The 20,443-nt window shown below is 44.0% G+C and overlaps 1 protein-coding gene across 1 annotated transcript in view; it reads right to left on the bottom strand.

Annotated features, from left to right (window-relative positions):
- lnpep (leucyl/cystinyl aminopeptidase) overlaps positions 1–20,443 on the bottom strand; it is a 139,703-nt gene that overhangs the window by 13,676 nt on the left and 105,584 nt on the right. Inside the window, exons 11-14 of the mRNA XM_068029741.1 lie at positions 19,118–19,215; positions 11,524–11,710; positions 5,326–5,482; positions 4,288–4,472 (exon numbers count right to left, since the gene is read on the bottom strand). Of these exons, the coding sequence (XP_067885842.1) occupies positions 4,288–4,472; positions 5,326–5,482; positions 11,524–11,710; positions 19,118–19,215 (627 nt within the window). The remainder of the gene's footprint in view (positions 1–4,287; positions 4,473–5,325; positions 5,483–11,523; positions 11,711–19,117; positions 19,216–20,443) is intronic.

The raw sequence follows: 20,443 nt of genomic DNA, 5'->3' as shown, positions 1-20,443 counted from the left end.
AAAATGCCCTGAGTGTGAATTTAAAATCATGCAGGTAGTCTGATTGGTGTTTTCGCCTCCATTTCAGTTTCCATAAAACAAACCTTTTGAAAGCATAAAACATTCTGGTTAGAGAGGGGGGCAGAGAGAGGGGGTGGCAGAGGATGGCACACCTTGCGGGGGGGGGGGGGGGAATGACAGAGAGGAGTGGTGGGGGGGCAGCACGACAGACACAGAGTGACAGGCAGGAGAAAGAAAGAGAGTGGTCAAGATCACTCCTGACTGATGAACATCTATCTGGAATACCTGCATCGCTACAAGTGTGCAAGCAGACATTGACTACTTGTGCAAGCAAAAAAATGCCAGGTGTCCGACTAAAATCAGTGTACAACATAATGAAGATTAAGTAAATAAATTAGTCTTTCATTTGAAGCTTCTTCATAAAAATGCACATTTATTGTTGTTTTGATGTATAGCAAGACTAATTTTTAATGCCTTTATCTTTCAGAAATGGTCTCACCAGCCCACCGTGCAAGATAGAATTTGTAATGTGGCCCCCCCCCCACCCCACAATGTGAAAAGATTGTACAAACTTGTTCTATTGTATAATTCAGAGTCCAAGGCCAGAATTTTACGCACCCTCACCCCCCGCAACGAGTGGGCTAGTGGCGGGGTGGAGGCATAAAATTGAGTGGGTGGCAGGGAGGTGAGGTACTGTTTCTGACCCCCTCCCGCCCCCAATGCAACTTTACAAGCGGCGGTGAAAAACTGACCACCTGTCCCAGGCCAATCAAGGCCTTTAAGTAGCCAATTAACTGCCACTTAAGGGCCTCCTCCCACCGCCTCAGGTATTTCACCCTCGGTGGCCAAATGGCAAAGGCCCCAAGAACCCAGCCTTCTTGCGGGTTGGGGGGCCCGCTTGATCGGAGACCATGTGCCCCATGGAGAGTCGCCCCAAAGCCCCAACCACCCCCAATGTACAACATTCCACCTCCCCACCACCCCTTGCAAACCAACACCCCAGCTGATTTTTTAGGGCCCCACCGGGGACACTTACCTGAATTCTGGGGCTGTCCTTCCTGTTGCCTCCGACGGCTGAGTGTAGTCCCAGCTGTGGCCATTGCTCCCGGTGGCATGCTGGGACTAAGAGCTGCCGGCCCGTTGACTGACCGACAGCTCCATTAGGCAGGACTTTCTGCTTGAAGGAGGTGAAGGTCCTGCCAAAGACCAATGAAGCATCTGGGGAGTGAAAAACCCCAGCCTGGCTCCTCAGGCCCGGTGGAGGTGGGCTTGTCCCCGACTGTTCGGTCAGTGGGTGGGACATCCTGCCTAACGTAAAATTCCATCCCAAGTATTTCATCTTCTAATCCCATTTTCCAGCACTTAGCCCGTAGCCTTGTATGCGATGGCATTTCAAGAGCTCATCTAAATACTTCTGAAATGTTTAGATGAGCAGTTAGATTGTACTGCTGGTAAATAGAATAGTCACGGGGATTCAATTAATGTTTTAAAGTCTAGATTTTTAAAATTCGCTTTCATGGGATGTGGGCATCACTGGCTAGGCCAATATTTATTGCCGATCCCAAATTGCCCTTGAGAAGGTGGTGGTGAGCTGCATTCTTGAACCGCTGCAGTCCATCTGGTATGGGTACACCCACAGTGCTGTTAGGAAGAGAGTTCCAGGATTTTGACCCAGCAATAGTGAAGGAATGGCGATATAGTTCCAAGTCAGGATGGTGTGTGACTTAAAGGGAAAAATGCAGGTGGTGGTACTCCCATGCGTTTGCTGCCCTTGTTCTTCTAGGTGGAAGAGGTCACGGATTTGGAAGGTGCTATTGATGGAGGTTTAGCGAATTGATGCAGTGCATCTTGTATATGGAATACACTGCTGCCACTATATGTCGGTGGTGGAGGGAATGAATGTTGAAGGTGGGGGATGGGGTGCCAATCAAGTGGGCTGCTTTGTCCTGGATGGTGTCGAGCTTCCTGGGTGTTGTTGGAGCTGCACCCATCCAGGCAAGTGGAGAGTATTCCATCACACTCCTGACTTGTGCCTTATAGATGGTGGACAGCTTTGGGGAGTCAGGAGGTGAGTTATTCACCACAGGATTCCCAACCTCTGACCTGCTCTTGTAACCATGGTATTTGTGTGGCTGATCCAGTTTAGTTTCTGATCAATGGTAATCTCTAGGATGTTGATACTGGGGATTCAGCGATGGTAATGCCATTGAAAGTCAAGGGGAGATGGTTGGAGATGATTGTTGGAGATGGTCATTGCCTGGCACTTCTGTGACATAAATGTTACTTGTCACTTATCAGCCCAAGCCTGAATGTTGTCCAGGTCTTGATGCATAAGGATACTCCTCTAATCAGGCAGGAAAACACTACCACCCCCAAATGTGACACCACAAGATAATAATTCAAATGAGGTTATTCAGACAGCACATAGCCAAATAGGATTTTCAGGACTTTACCACAAAATGCATGTCAAGTGAATTGTCATTGCTTAAACTTCATATTGTGACAATCACAATCTTCGTATGAGAAAAACTGTTTGCCAGCCAAGCTTAAATCTCAGTCAACAAGCTGTGGATTGCTTACTAAGTTTCTGACCAGTGAGCATGCAAAATCTTTAGAGACCATGAGTGAGAGAGTGATATCCAAGAAAAGTCAGCAACAGATGGAGTAAAAATCAGTCAGGAGGTGGTTGCGTAATGGTAATGTCACTGGACTAGTAATCCAGAGCCCAGGCTAATACTTTGGGGGGGCATGGATTCAAATCCAACTACGGCAGATGGTGAAATTTGAATTCAATTAATACATCTGGAACTGAAACCATCTATAATGTCCTTTAGGGAAGGAAATCTGCCATCCTTACCTACATATGGCCTAGCAAGCCATTGCAAGGGCAATTAGGGATGGGCAATAAATGCTGGCCTAGTCAGCGACGCCGACATCCCACAAATGAATAAAAGAAAGCACTAGTCATACACTCCATTACCATTTGAGAAATGCTGAATTTAAAATAGAATCTTGTTAACGTCTAAAGCCATTTCAAGGGAGACAAATTGAATGAGATGGACTCAATGATACTATCAGCAAAAGTAATTTTTGTGACAAGTATCAAATGTACAAGTGACCTTTTGTATTCTTCAGAAGCAAGTTGTTGGGATCATCAGCTTGGTCCCAGATCAGTGAATAGGGTCCTAGGGTAAAACTGGAAGATGAGTCTCAGGCAAATAAACCCAGTGAATAAAATGACATTTTTAGGCACAAAAAGAAAGTTTCCAACAGAGAGAAAGAGAGAGAGCGGGCGAGCGCACACTTGCCAATCAAATATCAAAATACCTGGTTTTCATAAAATTTCCAACAAATTAAAACAAGTAAACTGGGATCTGCAAGTATAGTCCCCGCGAATGTGCTGCTAGCCAGTGTAACAGATAAATGGTGTGAAGCAGTGAAGGCATAATACTCAGGATGATGGTGATTGAGAAACCTGCACTGAGAACTATCAACTTTGCTGGTATTAAACTCCTGGAATCATCAACTGTCTGCAGGAGGGCAAATTAAAAGGACTGAATGCACACACTCAACTGAAAGCAGAGTTGAGATGCGTCACCTAAATTCTTTATTATTTCGAAGTCTGATCATATTTAATTGGCCTCTTTCCAAAATTTAAAGTGTGTTCAACTCAGCAAGCTAATAAGAAGGGCTTGCAGCAGTGGTAGGAGCTCTAGAGGCCATGATAGGTAATCAGATTTTAACCTCCTGAAATAGCTGGCTTGTTTAATACAGTATAAGCCGGTCCTTTGTAATTGATATCTATAGTAATGGCAAATGACCTGATATAGGCGGCTGTCTGGGATAAGCTGGCATGGTGGAAGCACTGGGGACTGTAATTAAACAAACACATGGTTGCAGAGCAGGGTGAATTACTAGAGCGTACAAATTTCCTCTGTACCTCCCTATATCACATTACAGTGGCTACACTTCAAAAGTACTTCATTGGTGATAAAGCACTTTGGGATGTCCTGAGGTTGTGCAAGGTACTATATCAATGCAAGTTCTTTCTCCTTTTCACTTTTTGAATTGCATATTGAACTATTGCTGAGCTATGTGCACTCTGGTGATACTATTACATGGAATCTTTTTTACATGATCAATAATATGTCACATATGTGTAGTTCAAGTATAAAAAAATTAAATCTATTTCTACAAATATCAAAAGAAAATAATTATTAACATATAGGTCTTTTGATACTTGAAAAGGCAAAAACAGCAGAAAGATAATGTCATCTAACTACTCACAGGCTCAAGTCTTTAATATTTTTGAACTTGGAAAACAGATCAGTTGCATCCTGGACACAGTTACCATAGTTGTAATCACAAGCAACAGCAAGAAGTGTGGAACGAAGTTGCCTTTCAGATAGTGATCCATTGGTACTCCAGGTCTGATGATCAATCAGGTCTCCAAAAATATCAAAAATATATTTCTGCAATACACACATATACAGGTTCGGGTAAGACACAGAAAAGTTATTCCTGGCACATCAAAGGCAGTGATCACATTCCACAATACAGTAATATTCCACAACAATTCAAAAACTCTAATATAATGTACAGATAAATATAAAACCCCTCCAACACTGGAGAAAGTAAATAATGCTCTGAAAAATTTCATATTAAAAATGAATGTTGGCAGAGTTGGTTCAAGACAAATCATTGGCTACACTCAACCTTGTGCTGAAATTAACATAAACAGCATTATGCATTTTGTCAAAGTTGAGAAAAAAAATTTAAAAATGCCTTTTCTGTATTTTTCCATACTTACATTTATCTTAATAGTCAAGATTCAGAGACCTTTGGTTTAGGGCATGGCTACCTGACCCGAACCTGACGGGACCAGACCTGTGTCAGATTCGGGTGGGGTCGCTCATCCAGGTCCGGCATTCGGGCTTGGGTCGGGTTGGGCACACTATCAGCACCTCCGGTATGTGGCTCCAATCTTAATGTACTTTTTAAACAACCTTTCAAGTCCAGTTACAGTTTTTATTACTTATCTGCACAAGCTTAAAAAGTAAAAACGGAAGCTAGGTTAACTGAACATTCTGGTGGTCAGGTCAAGTCAGGCGCGGGAAAAAATTAAAAGACTCGGGCCGGGTTGAATGTGGTTCTGTCGGGCTCGGGTCGGGTTTCGTTTGCAGAACCGAGCCGGCCTTTACTTTGGTTACGGTCTATGGAACTATGTGGCACGTGGAATACAACAGTTCCACAAAAAAATGTTGCATGATCTGCTCCAAAGACGATACAAATTTACAAGACATTAAGGATAAATGCAACAACTACCTTCATCCGACCAGCCAGTAGCTGCATTCCCCTTTTTTGTACAAGGCTGTATATACGGCCAAGCTGAAATAATGCTTCAGTTATTGGTGCAGTACTGCTTTCATTCTTCATATACTTGGTCATGGACAATGCCTGCCTCACTGAGATTTTCCCTGCACTAAGGGTAATGAGAGAAAACACTTTAGTTCACATAACTCTGGAATCCAAGAAAGTATTTTCAAATGACAACGTGGAATGTAAAGCATTACCCAGTTACAAGAGCATTCACAAAATCAGAGCAGAGGAGGAGGCCATTTTGTCCATTGTGCCTGTGCCAGTTGTGAGTTATAAAATTAGTCCTACCCCATTGTTCTTTCCCCATAGCCTTACAAAATTTTCCTTCACGTTTATATCCAATTCTATCTTGAAAGTTACTATTAAATCTGCTTCCACCAGCCTTTCAGACAATGCTTTCCAAATCGTAACAAAATGTATCCTCATCTCCCCTCTGTTTCTTTTGCCACTTACTTTAAATGTCTGTTATCTGGTGATTGACCCACCCGCCAGTAGAAACAGTTTCTCCTTATTTACTCTGTCAAAACCCTGCATAATTTTGAATGCCTTCTATTTAAAAAAAACTCCTCTTAACCTCCACTAAAATAAAAGCAAAATACTGTGGATGCTGGAAATCAAATAAAAACAGCAAGTTCTGGAAATACATAGCATGTCTGGCTGCATCGGTAGAGAGAAACAAAGTTAACATTTCAGGTCTGTGACCTTTCATCAGAACTGGCAAACTAACCTTTGCCATGTCTCATGAAGGGTCACAGACCTGAAACGTTAACTCTGCTTCTCTCTCCACAGATGCTGGCTGACCCACTGAGTATTTCCAGCACTTTCTGTTTTTATTCCCCTTAACCTCCTCTGGTCTAACCTAGATTTTTCTAGTTTCTTCGCGATAATGTCCTCATCCCTGGTAAATGTCTTCTGCATCTTCTCCAAGGCTTTGACATTATGTTGTGCCCAAATATGGGCGGCACAGTGGTTAGCACTGCAGCCTCACAGCTCCAGGGACCCGGGTTCGATTCTGGGTACTGCCTGTGCGGAGTTTGCAAGATCTCCCTGTGACCGCGTGGGTTTTCGCCGGGTGCTCCGGTTTCCTCCCACCGCCAAAGATTTGCAGGTTGATAGGTAAATTGGCTGTTGTAAATTGCCCCTAGTGTAGGTAGGTGGTAGGGAATATGGGATTACTGTAGGGTTAGTATAAAAAAATGGGTGGTTGTTGGTCGGCACAGACTCGGTGGGCCGAAGGGCCTGTTTCAGTGCTGTATCACTAAATAAATAAATAAATAAGTCATGGATCCCGTAAACGTATTTTTAAAAATAATGCTCTTAACTTCCTTCGCTGAAACATCTGAGAAAATTGGAATTTTCACTGTTATAAATACAAACTACAGTAAAAGTTTTGTTACCCAGCATGTGCCGGACCTGAGAGGTGCCAGGTAATCGAAAATTCCAATTAATCAAGAGTCGTACTACCAGGGCAATGCAATGCAATAGTTTTAATTTTAAGAGGAATTATTACATGCAAAGAACAAGATATACAATATAGAAATTGTGAGGCAGTAACGATGCATTGAATTCTTGACGAACAGTGAACTTACATTACATTAAAGCACTAGATGGGGCGGCACAGTGGCGCAGTGGTTAGCACCGCAGCCTCACAGCTCCAGCGACCCGGGTTCAATTCTGGGTACTGCCTGTGTGGAGTTTGCAAGTTCTCCCTGTGTCTGCGTGGGTTTCCTCCGGGTGCTCCGGTTTCCTCCCACATGCCAAAGACTTGCAAGTTGATAGGTAAATTGGCCATTATGAATTGCCCCTAGTGTAGGCAGGTAGTAGGGAAATATAGGGACAGGTGGGGATGTGGTAGGAATATGGAATTAGTGTAGGATTAGTATAAAATGGGTGGTTGATGGTCGGCACAGACTCGGTGGGCCGAAGGGCCTGTTTCAGTGCTGTATCTCTAAACTAAACTAAAGGTGATGGGACATAATCTGTACTGAGCCTCAGACAAGCCCTGGAAGCTTTCCAGAAAGGATTTCAGTTTGCTCACTTGCTTCATGTCTTTTTTTGCATGAAAGTAGAGTGCAAAATGTGTAGTCACATAACCTCTTGCAGAGTAACAAGTCTGCCTTTCAGCAATTTTGATTGATGGATCAAATGCTGAAACAGCATTAGCCCAAGTTATTTTCATCTGCAGAGCTTTCTTCAGTTTTCTTAGACTTCTCAGGATTCAGGACAATCTCTATTATTTCTGCATCACTAACAACATATGCCATTTCAATCTCCTTGTCAGCTTCAATTCAATCTTGTACATCATTTTCACTAAGCTGGTTGATTACTAGAGAAATTAATGAGTCTTAAAGTAAGTAAATCCCCTAGACCTGATAATCTACATCCCAGAGTGTTGAAAGAGGTGGCTGTAGAGATAGTCGATGCATTGGTGGCCATCTTTCAGAATTCTATAGATTCTGGAATGGTTCCTGCAGATTGGAAAGTAGCAAATGTAACCCCACTATTTAAGAAAGGAGGGAGACAGACCCGTTAGTCTACATCAGTCATAGGGAAAATGTTAGAATCTATAATAAAGAATGTGCTAACAGGATACTTAGAAAATTACGGTAGGATTGGGCAGAGTCAACACAGATCTATGAAAGGGAAATCATGTTTAACAAACCTGTTGGGAGTTTTTTGAGGATGTAACTAGCAGAATAGATAAAGGGGAACTGATGGATGTGGTACATTTAGATTTTCAGAAAGCTTGTGATAAGGTCCCACACAAGAGGTTAGTAAACAAAACTAGTGCACATGGATTTGGGGGGGGGGGGGGGGGGGGGGTGGAATATATTTGCATGGACATAAAACAGAGAGTAGGAATACATGGATCATTTTGAGGTTGGTAAGTTGTGACTTGTGGGGTACCACAAGGATCAATGCTTGAACCAATCTGAATCAATGATTTGGATGTGGGGATTAAACGTAATATTCCCGTGTTTGCAGATGAAACAAAACTAGGTGGAAGTGAGAGTTGTGAGGAGGATGCAAAGACGCTTCAAGGGGATTTGGAGAGGCTAAGCGAATGGGCAAAAATGTGGCAGATGGAATATAATGTGGATGAATGTAAGATTATCCACTTTGGTAGGATAAACAGAAATAGAGTATTTCTTAAACAGTGAGAGGCTGGGAACTGTTCTACTTCAAAGGGACCTGGGAGTCCTTGTTCATGAGCCACTGAAAGCTAACATACAGGTAGAGCAAGCAATTAAGGCGGCAAATAGTATGTTGGCCTTTATTACAAGGGGATTTGAGTACAGGAGTAAAGATGTCCTGCTGCAATTATATAGAGCCATGGTGAGACCACAACTGGAGTATTGTGTGCAATTTTGGTCTCCTTAACCATCGTGACCAAGAGGACGCTATGATTGCTGAGGGGCCACCTCCAGGGAGTGGCAGTGATGGTAATTTGTGCAGCTGGGATTATGTTCACTGACCACAGGCAGCGCAGCCAGAAAGGGGACTGCTGATTGCCTCCTTTCCTCTCCATCAGCTACTCGCTGTATACCTGGTGGTAAGGGCTGTGTGCTCATGATGGCGAGGTTGTACAGGATGCAGCAGATCATGATGAATTGTGACATGCACTCTGGAGAGTACTGCAGGCCTCCTCCAGAGCAGTCATTGGAAGCATTGTTTAAGCACCCCAATGGTCTGCTCGATGTCATTCCTAGTGGCAGCATGCATCTCACGATACACATTCTGTCCACATGTGCATGGACGTGTAATGGAATCAGGAGCCAGGTGGTAAGCAGATAACCCTTGGCGCACAGTAATCACCCTTCTACTTTCCCCCCAGTGGGAAATGCTGATGGTACAGTGGACTGGCACAGAATAAAGGAATCATGACTGCTGCCAGGATAACAGACGTTGATCTACATAATGCACTGAGCATGGTCGCACACCAGCTGCACAATGAGGCATTGGAACCCTTTGCAGTTGTGGTACATCTCCAAATTTAGATGCCGTACCTGCAAAGCAATGTGTGTGGAGTCACTGTCACCCTGCACTATGGGGAAGGCCGCTATTCCGACAAAGACACCTTCTTGCTCTGCCTGCCTGCTCTCTGGCGAGAGAAGGCAATGTATACCCCTCTTTTTTTATTATTATTTGTCCTTGGGATGTGAGCGTTGCTGGCAATGCCAGCATTTATTGCCAATCCCTAATTGCCCTTGAGCAGGTAGTGGTGAGCTGCCTTCTTGAACTGCTGCAGTCCTTGTGGTGTAGGTACACCTACAGTGCTGTTAGGGAGGGAGTTCCAGGATTTTGACCCAGCGACAGTGAAGGTGATATTGTTCCAGGTCAGGATGGTGTGTGGCTTGGAGGGGAACTTGCAGGTGGTGATGTTCCCATGCATCTGCTGCCCTTGTTCTTCTAGGTGGTAGAGGTCATGGGCTTGGATGGTGCTGTTGAAGGAGCCTTGGCAAGTTGCTGCAGTGTATCTTGTAGCTGATACACATTACTGTCACAGTGTGCCAGTGGTGGAGTGAGTGAATGTTTAAAGTGTTGGATGGATGCTGATCAAACGGGCTGCTTTATCTTGGATGGTGCCAAGCTTCTCGAGTGTTGTTGGAGCTGCACCCATCCAGGCAAGTGGAGAGTATTCATCACACTCCTGACTTGTGCCTTATAGATGGTGGACAGGTTTTGGGGGTCTCAGGAGGTGAGTTAGCTGCCACAGAATTCCCAGCCTCTGACTTTCTCAGTATTTATATGGCTGATCCAGTTAGGTTAACCACCAGGATGTTGATGGTGAGGGATTCAGTGATGGTAATACCATTGAGCATCAAGGGGAGATGGTCAGACTCTCTCTTGGTGGAGGTATAATGGGAAAAAAGACTTTACCCAATGACATAGGTTAATAAAGTAAAAAATAACCAATTAGAGAAGTAGAATAACTAAAGACTGAATCAAATGCTGAAAAAAAGACAATTAATCAATGAACAAGAAAATTTGATTCAGACTTGACCATTACGACAGAGGAAATATTATAAAACAGCTGGTGAAGTCCTTCTGCTTTCAACTGAGACATTCCATTTTTAAACTGTTCATAATTAGTTGCTCAACATACTGTCATGATGACCCCCATCTGCCAAGAATGAGGCATACTAATTTTGTCATATGAACATTAATTTTAAACTGTTGCTGGAGAGAAGAAATGACTTGTTTAAAGAGATCACCAGACATTTGGCTGGAGGACATTTGCATACTAAGAGACAGTCGCCTAGGAAAAGACAATGGGAATGCTCACAGATTCAATTAACAGAGATTGGTCTGGGCAATGGTGATCCACATCTTGTCGGTGTAAGAGACAACACTGCAACCCCCTACCGAGAACTTTGAAATTCACAAACCGCAGGAGCGGTTGTTCCCAAATAAGGGGTTAGTCACATGACTAACCTGCTGGCCAACTTGGAGTTTTAAACTGTGCTCACAGGACAGTTTGAAGACAGACTGCGAATTACAACTGAACCTGGAACAAGAGAGCCTCTCTCCTGGCTGGCGTTCTCTCTCGCTTTCTCACAAACCTCCAGACCCACTGAAGTTGCTTAAACCTCGAGAGAGAAAAGACTCCTACATCAAAACAAGTTAAAGTGTGCACTAGGCCCCAACGAAAGGCAAGACTTACCGACAACCAAAGACTCCAAATCAAACTAAAAGGACTGTAATTACAATCCAGTTATTGCTTCAAACTTTTCCCCTTTATTCTGCCTTTTCTGTCTCGAGCTGCCTGTGTGTTTATCGCATTTGCAAGCTAGCGTGGTTGCGTCACGTATTTGTGGTCATTAACCGAATTAGAGTTTAAGATTAATAAACTTTCACCTTTCTTGCTTAAATCTAAGAAAACCTGTCTGATTTGATTTCTTTGCCTTGCAATTGGAAAGTGGTTAACTTTCACTGAGGGGAGCTAAAAACCACGGTGTTTTAAAAATTAAACCCTGTTATGGTTAAACCAGGCAAAGGCTGAGAGGGAACCCCTCGACCCCTTTCTCAACTGGTCGTAACAATACCTTGACTGAAACAGCAGCTGATTAACAATTGACAGTAGTACCAAAGATATATATGCTGTATCGTAAACAAAAATGCTAAAGATAAGCAGCTGATTACCTTGCAAGCACAAAGGCATTATTGATGAAGCCGGCTCGGTCCTGGTCACTGAGAGCTAAATGATTATTTTGCAATAATCCAAGTAATTCCTTTGTCGTGTCCCCTTCATAATGTACGATGTAATACCCATTCATATTCAAGTTGAACTTCACCCAGGTCACATTTAATTCTTTAAGGTCAATGATGTCTAACGGAAAATACATAAACATTTCTATGAAACTGCTAGTTCACTGACAAAACTAGTCTCAAATATGTGCAACTTTAATAATGATATCCAATGCAATTAATTCAAGTATAGAAGGATAATAGTTCTGTAAACAGGCCATCAAAGCCACGACATGATTTCATTTTGAATTATATAGATTGTCTGATAGTGCAGCAAATGTACTTAGTGAGCAACTGAATCATGTAGACTAGGCTCAACCCCAGCCAGGGCAGTGGTTGGATGCTATAACTGGCCCCATGTGCCATATTTTAGGCAGAGGAAAATGGGCTTGGTTTTCTGTTCCTGATTGCTATCCAGCAAGCTCTGGTAGAAGTCTACACGTGTGGACATCAGAGTGCGACAAGACCAACTTTAGTCACAATAGCCCCGATGGTGAAATTGCCTAATGACCACAGTCAAAGCTCATTGGAAGCTTGGAAGTCACCTGCACCTCAATAAGGTGGCAACATTTTTTTTTGTGGGGTTGGGATGGGGCAGGGGGCTGCAATTGGGAAGAGGGGGAAGGAAGAAAAAGATCAATATATAAACCAGTTGACTGGGAGGGACACTGGAGGTTATAAAAAGGAAGGAGTTTAAATGGTGTCATAAACTGTGAGCACAGCTCAAGATATTTATATAGTCAGAACACCAAGATTGTGCACAAACCATTTACAAACTCCAGGTCAGTTTTACAATAATTACTGTCATATTTCAAACTGTGTGTTAAAGCTTTGCATCTTTATTGACTAGCCTTGTTTTCATAATAAATTCATACTTTTGTTGTTTATTAAAGAAACCTGGTTCACGGATTTTATTCTGAAACTAAGGGTCTCTGACCTGAAACGTTAACTCAGCTTCTCTCTACACAGATGCTGCCAGACCGGCTGAGTATTTCCAGCATTTCTTGTTTTTATTTCAGATAGAGTATATAATTGGCCGCATTGGTAACTGGGTACACAGTTAAATATACGTTATGATCTGTGGAGAAGTGGAACTAGAGAAAGAAAGTGCACTCTTCCTGCCTTGGTCATAACACTATGATCAAACTTTGAACATCTGCTAGTTATCCAGTTGCCACTTTGGATTCAACTCATGTCCAATAAATGGGCTGGAGCACAATACATTCATTACAGGGAGTGTTCTCTGGTAGAAACAAAAACAGGACAGAAACAGTGAGTGGGTGTATATGGAAAATCCAATGGTTGGCAGTTAGGATGACACTTCACTTAAACCAACATTACGTAGTTAATACCACCATGTTCTAATTAATTCAATTATATTCAATTTTAAATACATTTGAGTGAAAATACAAATGCTAAACAGTGGTTATCCTCCACAGTCAGAAGAAAATAGAAAGATCAATCCCTATTAACACCAAACAAAAATATAATGAATGTAACAGTGTTGCATAACTTCAAATATTTATGTACAATGCAGAATGTTGTATTCATTTCAAATTATTAAATAACTTTTTTGTTCTGCTTTGACTGGATAATCACTTTTACCTGGTCAGCCTGGATAAAATAGGGTCAAGCTATACTATTTTGAAAAGGAGTGAATTAAACATAATTAGTGATGTATTTAAAAAGTACAATTGAACATTAGTCAATTGCCAGCAACCATTAAAGCACAGAGAATGAAAAATGTATTCTTCAGTCCAAAAGGGTAACAAAGAGTAACATTCTAAGAATAAATGAAACGTGCTTGTTAACAGTTGAAGGGGAAAAAAGGTTTACTTAGAAGTGTACAAAGTTTAATGCTGGACAAAGGTATCAATATCTATGTACGGAGACCAGGGCTGGAACTTTACCGAATAAAAACGGGAGTCCTCCAAGGCGTAAAATGGCAGGTGATGACGTGGGTCCCCAATGTCATGACGCCCAAACGCCATTTTACTCTGGTCGGATGGCGTGCGAGATTGAGGCGAGGCTCGCCGTCTGCTTAGAGTCAATTAAAGGCCGATTGAAGTCGTTAATAAAGCACTTGACAGCCATTTTACGTCAGCTGTCAAACTTTATCGCAGTAAAATGAGTCGAAGGCGGTTTCGGGAACCCTCGGCAGCTTTAAAAGCACAGCGGGCAGTGTCTCTATGAAGGAGTTGGAAGTACCCTTTTTTGGTTCATTGTTAATTGATACTTATTTGCGTGATTTTTAAGTTTGGGGTTGTTTCTGTTGGTTCAGCAGGGGTCATCTGAGTATTAGTCACTCCTGGTCAGGCCACAGCAGTATTGATTTATTGGGTGAAGGGGAGGGGGTTGTGGGTGCCTGTCCTTACAGCAGGCTGGTATTACCTGTACAAATTACATCTTTGGAACACAGCATCAATGGGAATTGTCCACTCTGGAGGCAGCTCATCGAATGAGGAGGACTACACCCCAAGGAGGGACAGGAGGATAACTGCCCAGGGAAACCAACAACCTGCTGGCACAGTGCGGCCACGTAATGGGCGAGGGGGAAAAGGTGACAGAGTGGCCCGGTGCAATCACCTGTCAGGAGACGAGCCTGCCCAGCAGGCAGGGTCTACCGCCCACGTTTGTATTTTCTACAAATGTCAGGGCGCCAGTGCCGAAGAAGACTGCACCCGTCACGGGAGACTGTTACATCTCTGAGAAATGCTGGCAGTGGAGGCCGCTTCCAACCGCATGGGTGGCCATCCAATGCTGGTCGCACTGAAGCGAACAGTTGCTCTGAACCTCTACACATCAGACACTTTTCACGCTTCATCAGGAGTCGTGCGGAGTCTCACAGTCCTCAGCACATCACTACATTAAAGGTGGTAACTGATGCCATATTCAGGCGTGCCAACCAGTTCATCAAGTTCTAGATGGACTCCGCCAGTCAGGGCAACAGAGCCAGAGGCTTCAGCGCCATTGCTGGGTTCCACATGGTCCAAGGTGTTACTGACCGCACACATGTGGCCTACAGGTAAGTCAGGGGCCTTCATTAATCGAAAGAGGTTTCACTCAATGAATGTGCAAATTGTCTGTGACCACCATAAGGGTATATTACAGGTGTGGGCTCATTATCCTGGAAGCAGTCACGACGCATTCATTCTCCAGAACTCCCAGCTGCCAGCACTATTCAGCCCTCCTGAATGCCTGCAAGAATGGATACTTGGCAACAAGGGCTACCCACTGAAGACATGGTTGATGACACCGGTGAGGAACCCATGGAATGAAGCCGAGGAACGGTAAAATGCGAGCCATGCGACCACCAGAGTCACCATAGAGCAGACCATAGGTCTTCTGAAAATGAGATGTGTGTGTCTGGATCGCTCAGTTGGTGCCCTACAGTCCTCCCCAGCAAGCAGCAATGCCTCCTCCTCCACAATGGTGAGAAATGCTAGATTTGGCACACCACCACCAGTCTGTGCCCCCTCACGGGCATTCTGGGCCCTATTCTCCTGTGCAGACACATGACAATCAATCATTATTTAGGTTACTGGGCTTGAAGAAGCACCCGCTCATCTCTTGTGGTGGAGGCTGCCTCTGGGACAATTGCCATTCAAGTGTATGGTTGGCACATTTCTGGTCCAAAGTGCGGCTCAGATGTGCCCAGCATATGGCCCATAACAGGGCTGCAGCCATTCACTCCAGATGAAGGGCTTCAAATTTGCTGCATCAACACCTGGTTACCCACCCATTTAAAAAAAAAAATCATTCATGGGATGTGGGCATCGCTGGCTAGGCCAGCATTAATTGCCCATCCCTAACTGCCTTTGAGAAGGTGGTGGTGAGCTGCCTTCCTGAACTGCTGCAATCCACGTGGGGTAGAGAAGACACCCATAGTGCTGTTACGGAGGGAGTTACAGGATTTTGATCCAGCGACAGTGAAGGAACAACAATACAGTTCCAAGTCAGGATAGTGTGTGACTTGGAGGGGAACTTGCAGGTGGTGGTGTTCCCATGCATTTTCTGCCCTTGTCCTTCTAGTTGGTAGAGGTCACAGGTTTGGAAGGTGCTGTCTCAGGAGCCTTGGTGCGTTGCTGCAGTGCATTTTGTAGATGGTACACACTGCTGCTACTGTGCGCGGTGGTGAAGGGAGTGAATGTTTATGGATGGGGTGCCAATCAAGCGGGATGCTTTGCTCTGGATGGTGTCGTGTTTCTTGAGTCTTTTTGGAATTGCATCCATCCAGACAAGTGGAGAGTATTCCATCACACTCCTGACTTGTGCCTTGCAGATGATGGCCAGACTTTGGGGAGTCAGGTGGTGAGTTACTCGCCGCAGGATTCCGAGCCTCTGACATGCTCTTGTAGCCACAGCATTTATGTGGCTACTCCAGTTCAGTTTCTGGTCAATGGTAACCCCCAGGATGCTGATAGTGGGGGATTCAGTGATCGTAATGCCATTGAATGTCAAGGGAAGATGGTTAGATGCTCTCTTGCTGGACATGGTCATTGCCTGGCACTTTTGCAGCATGAATCTTACTTGTCACTTATCAGCCCAAGACTGGATATTGTCCAGGTCTGGCTGCATTTCTAAGGGGCAAGTAACATTCGCACCACATAAGTGGCAGGCAAAGACCATCTCAAACAAGAGAGACTCTAACCATCTCCACTTGGCATTCAATGGCATTACGATCACTGAATCCCCCCACTATAAACATCCTAGCGGCTACCATTGACCAGAAACTGAACTGGAGTAGCCATATAAACACTGTGGCTAAAAGAGCAGGTCAGATGTTAGGAATCCTGCAGGGGGCAACTCACCTCCTAACTCCTCAAAGTCTGTCCACCTTGTACAAGGTACAAGTCAAGAGTGTGATGGAATACTCCCCACATGCCTGGATGGGTGCAGTTCCAAGAACATTCACGAAGCTCGACACCATCCAAGACAAAGCAGCCCGCTTGATTGGCACACCATCAGCAAACCCGCGACCTCTACCAACTAGAAGGACAAAGGCAGCAAATCTATGGGAACAACACCACCTGCAAGCTCCCCCTCCAAGTCACACACCATCCTGACTTGGAACTATATCGCCGTTCCTTCACTGTTGCTGCGTCAAAATCCTGGAACTCCCTTCCTAACAGCACTGTGGGTGTACCTACCCCACATGGAACAAACAAAGAACAAAGAACAGTACAGCACAGGAACAGGCCATTCGGCCCTCCAAGCCTGCGCCGATCTTGATGCCTGCCTAAACTAATACCTTCTGCACTTCCGGGGTCCGTATCCCTCTATTCCCATCCTATTCATGTATTTGTCAAGATGCCGCTTAAACGTCTCTATGGTACCTGCTTCCACCACCTCCCCCGGCAACAAGTTCCAGGCACTCACCACCCTCTGTGTAAAGAACTTGCCTCGCACATCCCCTCTAAACTTTGTCCCTCTCACCTTAAACCTATGTCCCCGAGTAACTGACTCTTCCACCCTGGGAAAAAGCTTCTGACTATCCACTCTGTCCATGCCGCTTATAGCTTTGTAAACCTCTATCATGTCACCCCTCCACCTCCGTCGTTCCAGTGAAAATAATCCGAATTTATCCAACCTCTCCTCATAGCTAATGCCCTCCAAACCAGGCAACATCCTGGTAAATCTCTTCTGTACCCTCTCCAAAGCCTCCACGGCCTTCTGGTAGTGTGGCGACCAGAATTGCACGCAATATTCTAAGTGTGGCTTAACTAAAGTTCTGTACAGCTGCAGCATGACTTGCCTGTTTTTATACTCTATGCCCCGACCGATGAAGGCAAGCATGCCGTATGCCTTCTTGACTACCTTATCCACCTGCGTTGCCACTTTCAGTGACCTGTGGACCTGTACGCCCAGATCTCTCTGCCTATCAATACTCCTAAGGGTTCTGCCATTTACTGTATACCTCCCACCTGCATTAGACCTTCCAAAATGCATTACCTCACATTTGTCCGGATTAAACACCATCTGCCATTTCTCCGCCCATGTCTCCAACCGATCTATATCCTGCTGTATCCTCTGACAATCCTCATCACTATCCGCAACTCCACCAACCTTTGTGTTGTCCGCAAACTTACTAATCAGACCAGTTACATTTTCCTCCAAATCATTTATATATACTACAAACAGCAAAGGTCCCAGCAATGATCCCTGCAGAACACCACTAGTCACAACCCTCCATTCACAAAGGCACCTTTCCACTGCTACCCTCTGTCTTCTATGACCGAGCCAGTTCTGTATCCATCTTGCCAGCTCACCTCTGATCCCATGTGACTTCACCATTTGTATCAGTCTGCCATGAGGGACCTTGTCAAAGGCTTTACTGAAGTCCATATAGATAACATCCACTGCCCTTCCTTCATCAATCATCTTTGTCACTTCCTCAAAAAACTCAATCAAATTAGTGAGACACGACCTCCCCTTCACAAAACCATGCTGCCTCTCGCTAATAAGTCCATTTGTTTCCAAATGGGAGTAAATCCTGTCCCAAAGAATCCTCTCTAATAATTTCCCTACCACTGACGTAAGGCTCACCGGCCTATAATTTCCTGGATTATCCTTGCTACCCTTCTTAAACAAAGGAACAACATTGGCTATTCTCCAGTCCTCTGGGACCTCACCTGTAGCCAATGAGGTTGCAAAGATTTCTGTCAAGGCCCCAGAAATTTCTTCCCTTGCTGCCCTCAGTATTCTCGGGTAGATCCCATCAGGCCCTGGGGACTTATCTACCTTTTGATAATGAGATGACTGAGACTATCTACACTCCCTTCCCTAGGCTCATCATCCACCAAGTTCTTCTCCTTGGTGAATACTGATGCAAAGTACTCATTTAGTACCTCACCCATTTCCTCTGGCTCCACACATAGATTTCCTTCTCTGTCCTTGAGTGGACTAACCCTTTCCCTGGTTACCCTCTTGCTCTTTATATACGTATAAAAAGCCTTGGGATTTTCCTTAATCCTGTAGTGCAGGTCTGCAGTGGTTCAAAAAGGCAGCTCACCACCACCTTCTCAAGGACAATTAGGGATGGGCAATAAATGCTGGCCTAGCCAGCGATGCCCACATCCCATGAATGAATAAAAAAAAGTTACAGGATGCTCCTGTTCCCCTCAGTCTGGAATCTAAGTGACAGAACAGCTCCTGTTCCCCTCAGCCTGGTATCACTCTTGCTTCTCCCACCATCCTCTGAAAAGCAAGCAGCCTTCTCAGAGCCACAAAAGATACTGACAGTCCTTTTAAATAACTGTCAGCACCTGCTTCCGCCTCCGGAACCATGGACCCGCTGGGACAGGTAAAATTCCGACCTAGGACTGTGAGACAATTGAAAGTATAATTTGAGGTCAGTCTCATATTCCCGCAAAGCACCTTTTATTAAACTATTAGCCACAGTTCCAGTAAAATTCACCAAAGTCCCACTAAAAGCTGCTAAGCAGAGGCTCACATTTACCTTACTTCTTGAAGTCAAAAAACAAATCACCTGTTCTGTTCTTAAGAAGCCATGTTTTGACACACTTGGGTTGGCTATAATCGCTGCAGCTGCTGGTGATGTACGTCAGCGGAATGTGCCACAAGTAACTGAGAAAAATCAAACCAAAGCTTCAAATCAGTTTCACCTTTTTAAAATTACTAACATGATTAGACTAGAGAAAGAGCTAAATAAACTAAAACATATCAAAATATTGAGAAATTAATCTTAGGTTTTGAGCTGTGGCCCATGAAACCACTGTTCAATTCTGGGTACTTCCTGTGTGGAGTTTGCAAGCTCTCCCTGTGTCTGCGTGGGTTTCCTCCAGGTGCTCCGGTTTCCTCCCACATGCCAAAAACTTGCTGGTTGATAGGTTAACTGGCCATTATAAATTGCCCCTAGTATAGGTAGGTGGTAGGGAAATATAGGGACAGGTGGTAGGAATATTGAATTAGTGTAGGATTAGTATAAATGGGTGGTTGATGGTCGGCACAGACTCAGTGGGCCGAAGGGCCTGTTTCAGTGCTGTATCTCTAAACTAAACTAAACGAAACTAACCTGATAATCACCTTTTATGCTGAAGGAAAACAAGAATGTAGTTTTCCCATGTGTTAAAGTATCTCAACTTATTAGGTACAATATATTCAGTTGTTACAATTTGTGCCATGTTATCTCTTAATAAAGTAAAAGTGAAATACCCGGTTTCTTACAAAAAAACTCATTTTAACACTTCTTTAACTCCCTAATGATGCGTTTTAGAAAAGGGCTTCCACATAACAATCATTTATTGCATCTGCTCTGCATTGTTCCATGCTTCTCTCAACATGTTAACCACAAGGGCAATTATAAAGCTTGCATTATGGTATGTGGCCATAATTAATATGAGAAGTCAAAATTAAGGGGAGATTGAAAATGGTTACTGTTATTCTACCGTTTGTAGGTAATTATTTCTTCCTCAGTTCAAAACTGTAGACAATTCCTTCTGTAACATATTTTGACTCAAGAAAATGGAGATCCAAGTTCTTTAAGATCAGTAATGTATTCAGAAAGAGGCCCAACAGGAACACAAGAATAGGAGTAGACCATTTTGTCCCTCGAACGTGTTGCAGTGCATCACAAATTTGTGTTTAGTCCACTGATGAGAGGAATGGTATTGCTGGACAAAGTGTTTGAAATGTTATAACATCATGGGACAGGATGTCAGAAATGCTCCATCCATCAATATCAGCGACCATGCTCTGGAAGTGGTTCAAGAGTTCACCTACCTAGGCTCAACTATCACCAGTAACCTTTCTCTTAATGCAGAAATAAACAAGCGCATGGGAAAGGCGTCCGCTG

Source organism: Heterodontus francisci, chromosome 4, assembly GCF_036365525.1.
Source record: "Heterodontus francisci isolate sHetFra1 chromosome 4, sHetFra1.hap1, whole genome shotgun sequence".
Lineage (NCBI taxonomy): Eukaryota > Metazoa > Chordata > Chondrichthyes > Heterodontiformes > Heterodontidae > Heterodontus > Heterodontus francisci.
The sequence above is the reverse complement of the archived record's forward strand: the minus strand, read 5'-3'. Positions and strand labels throughout refer to the sequence as shown.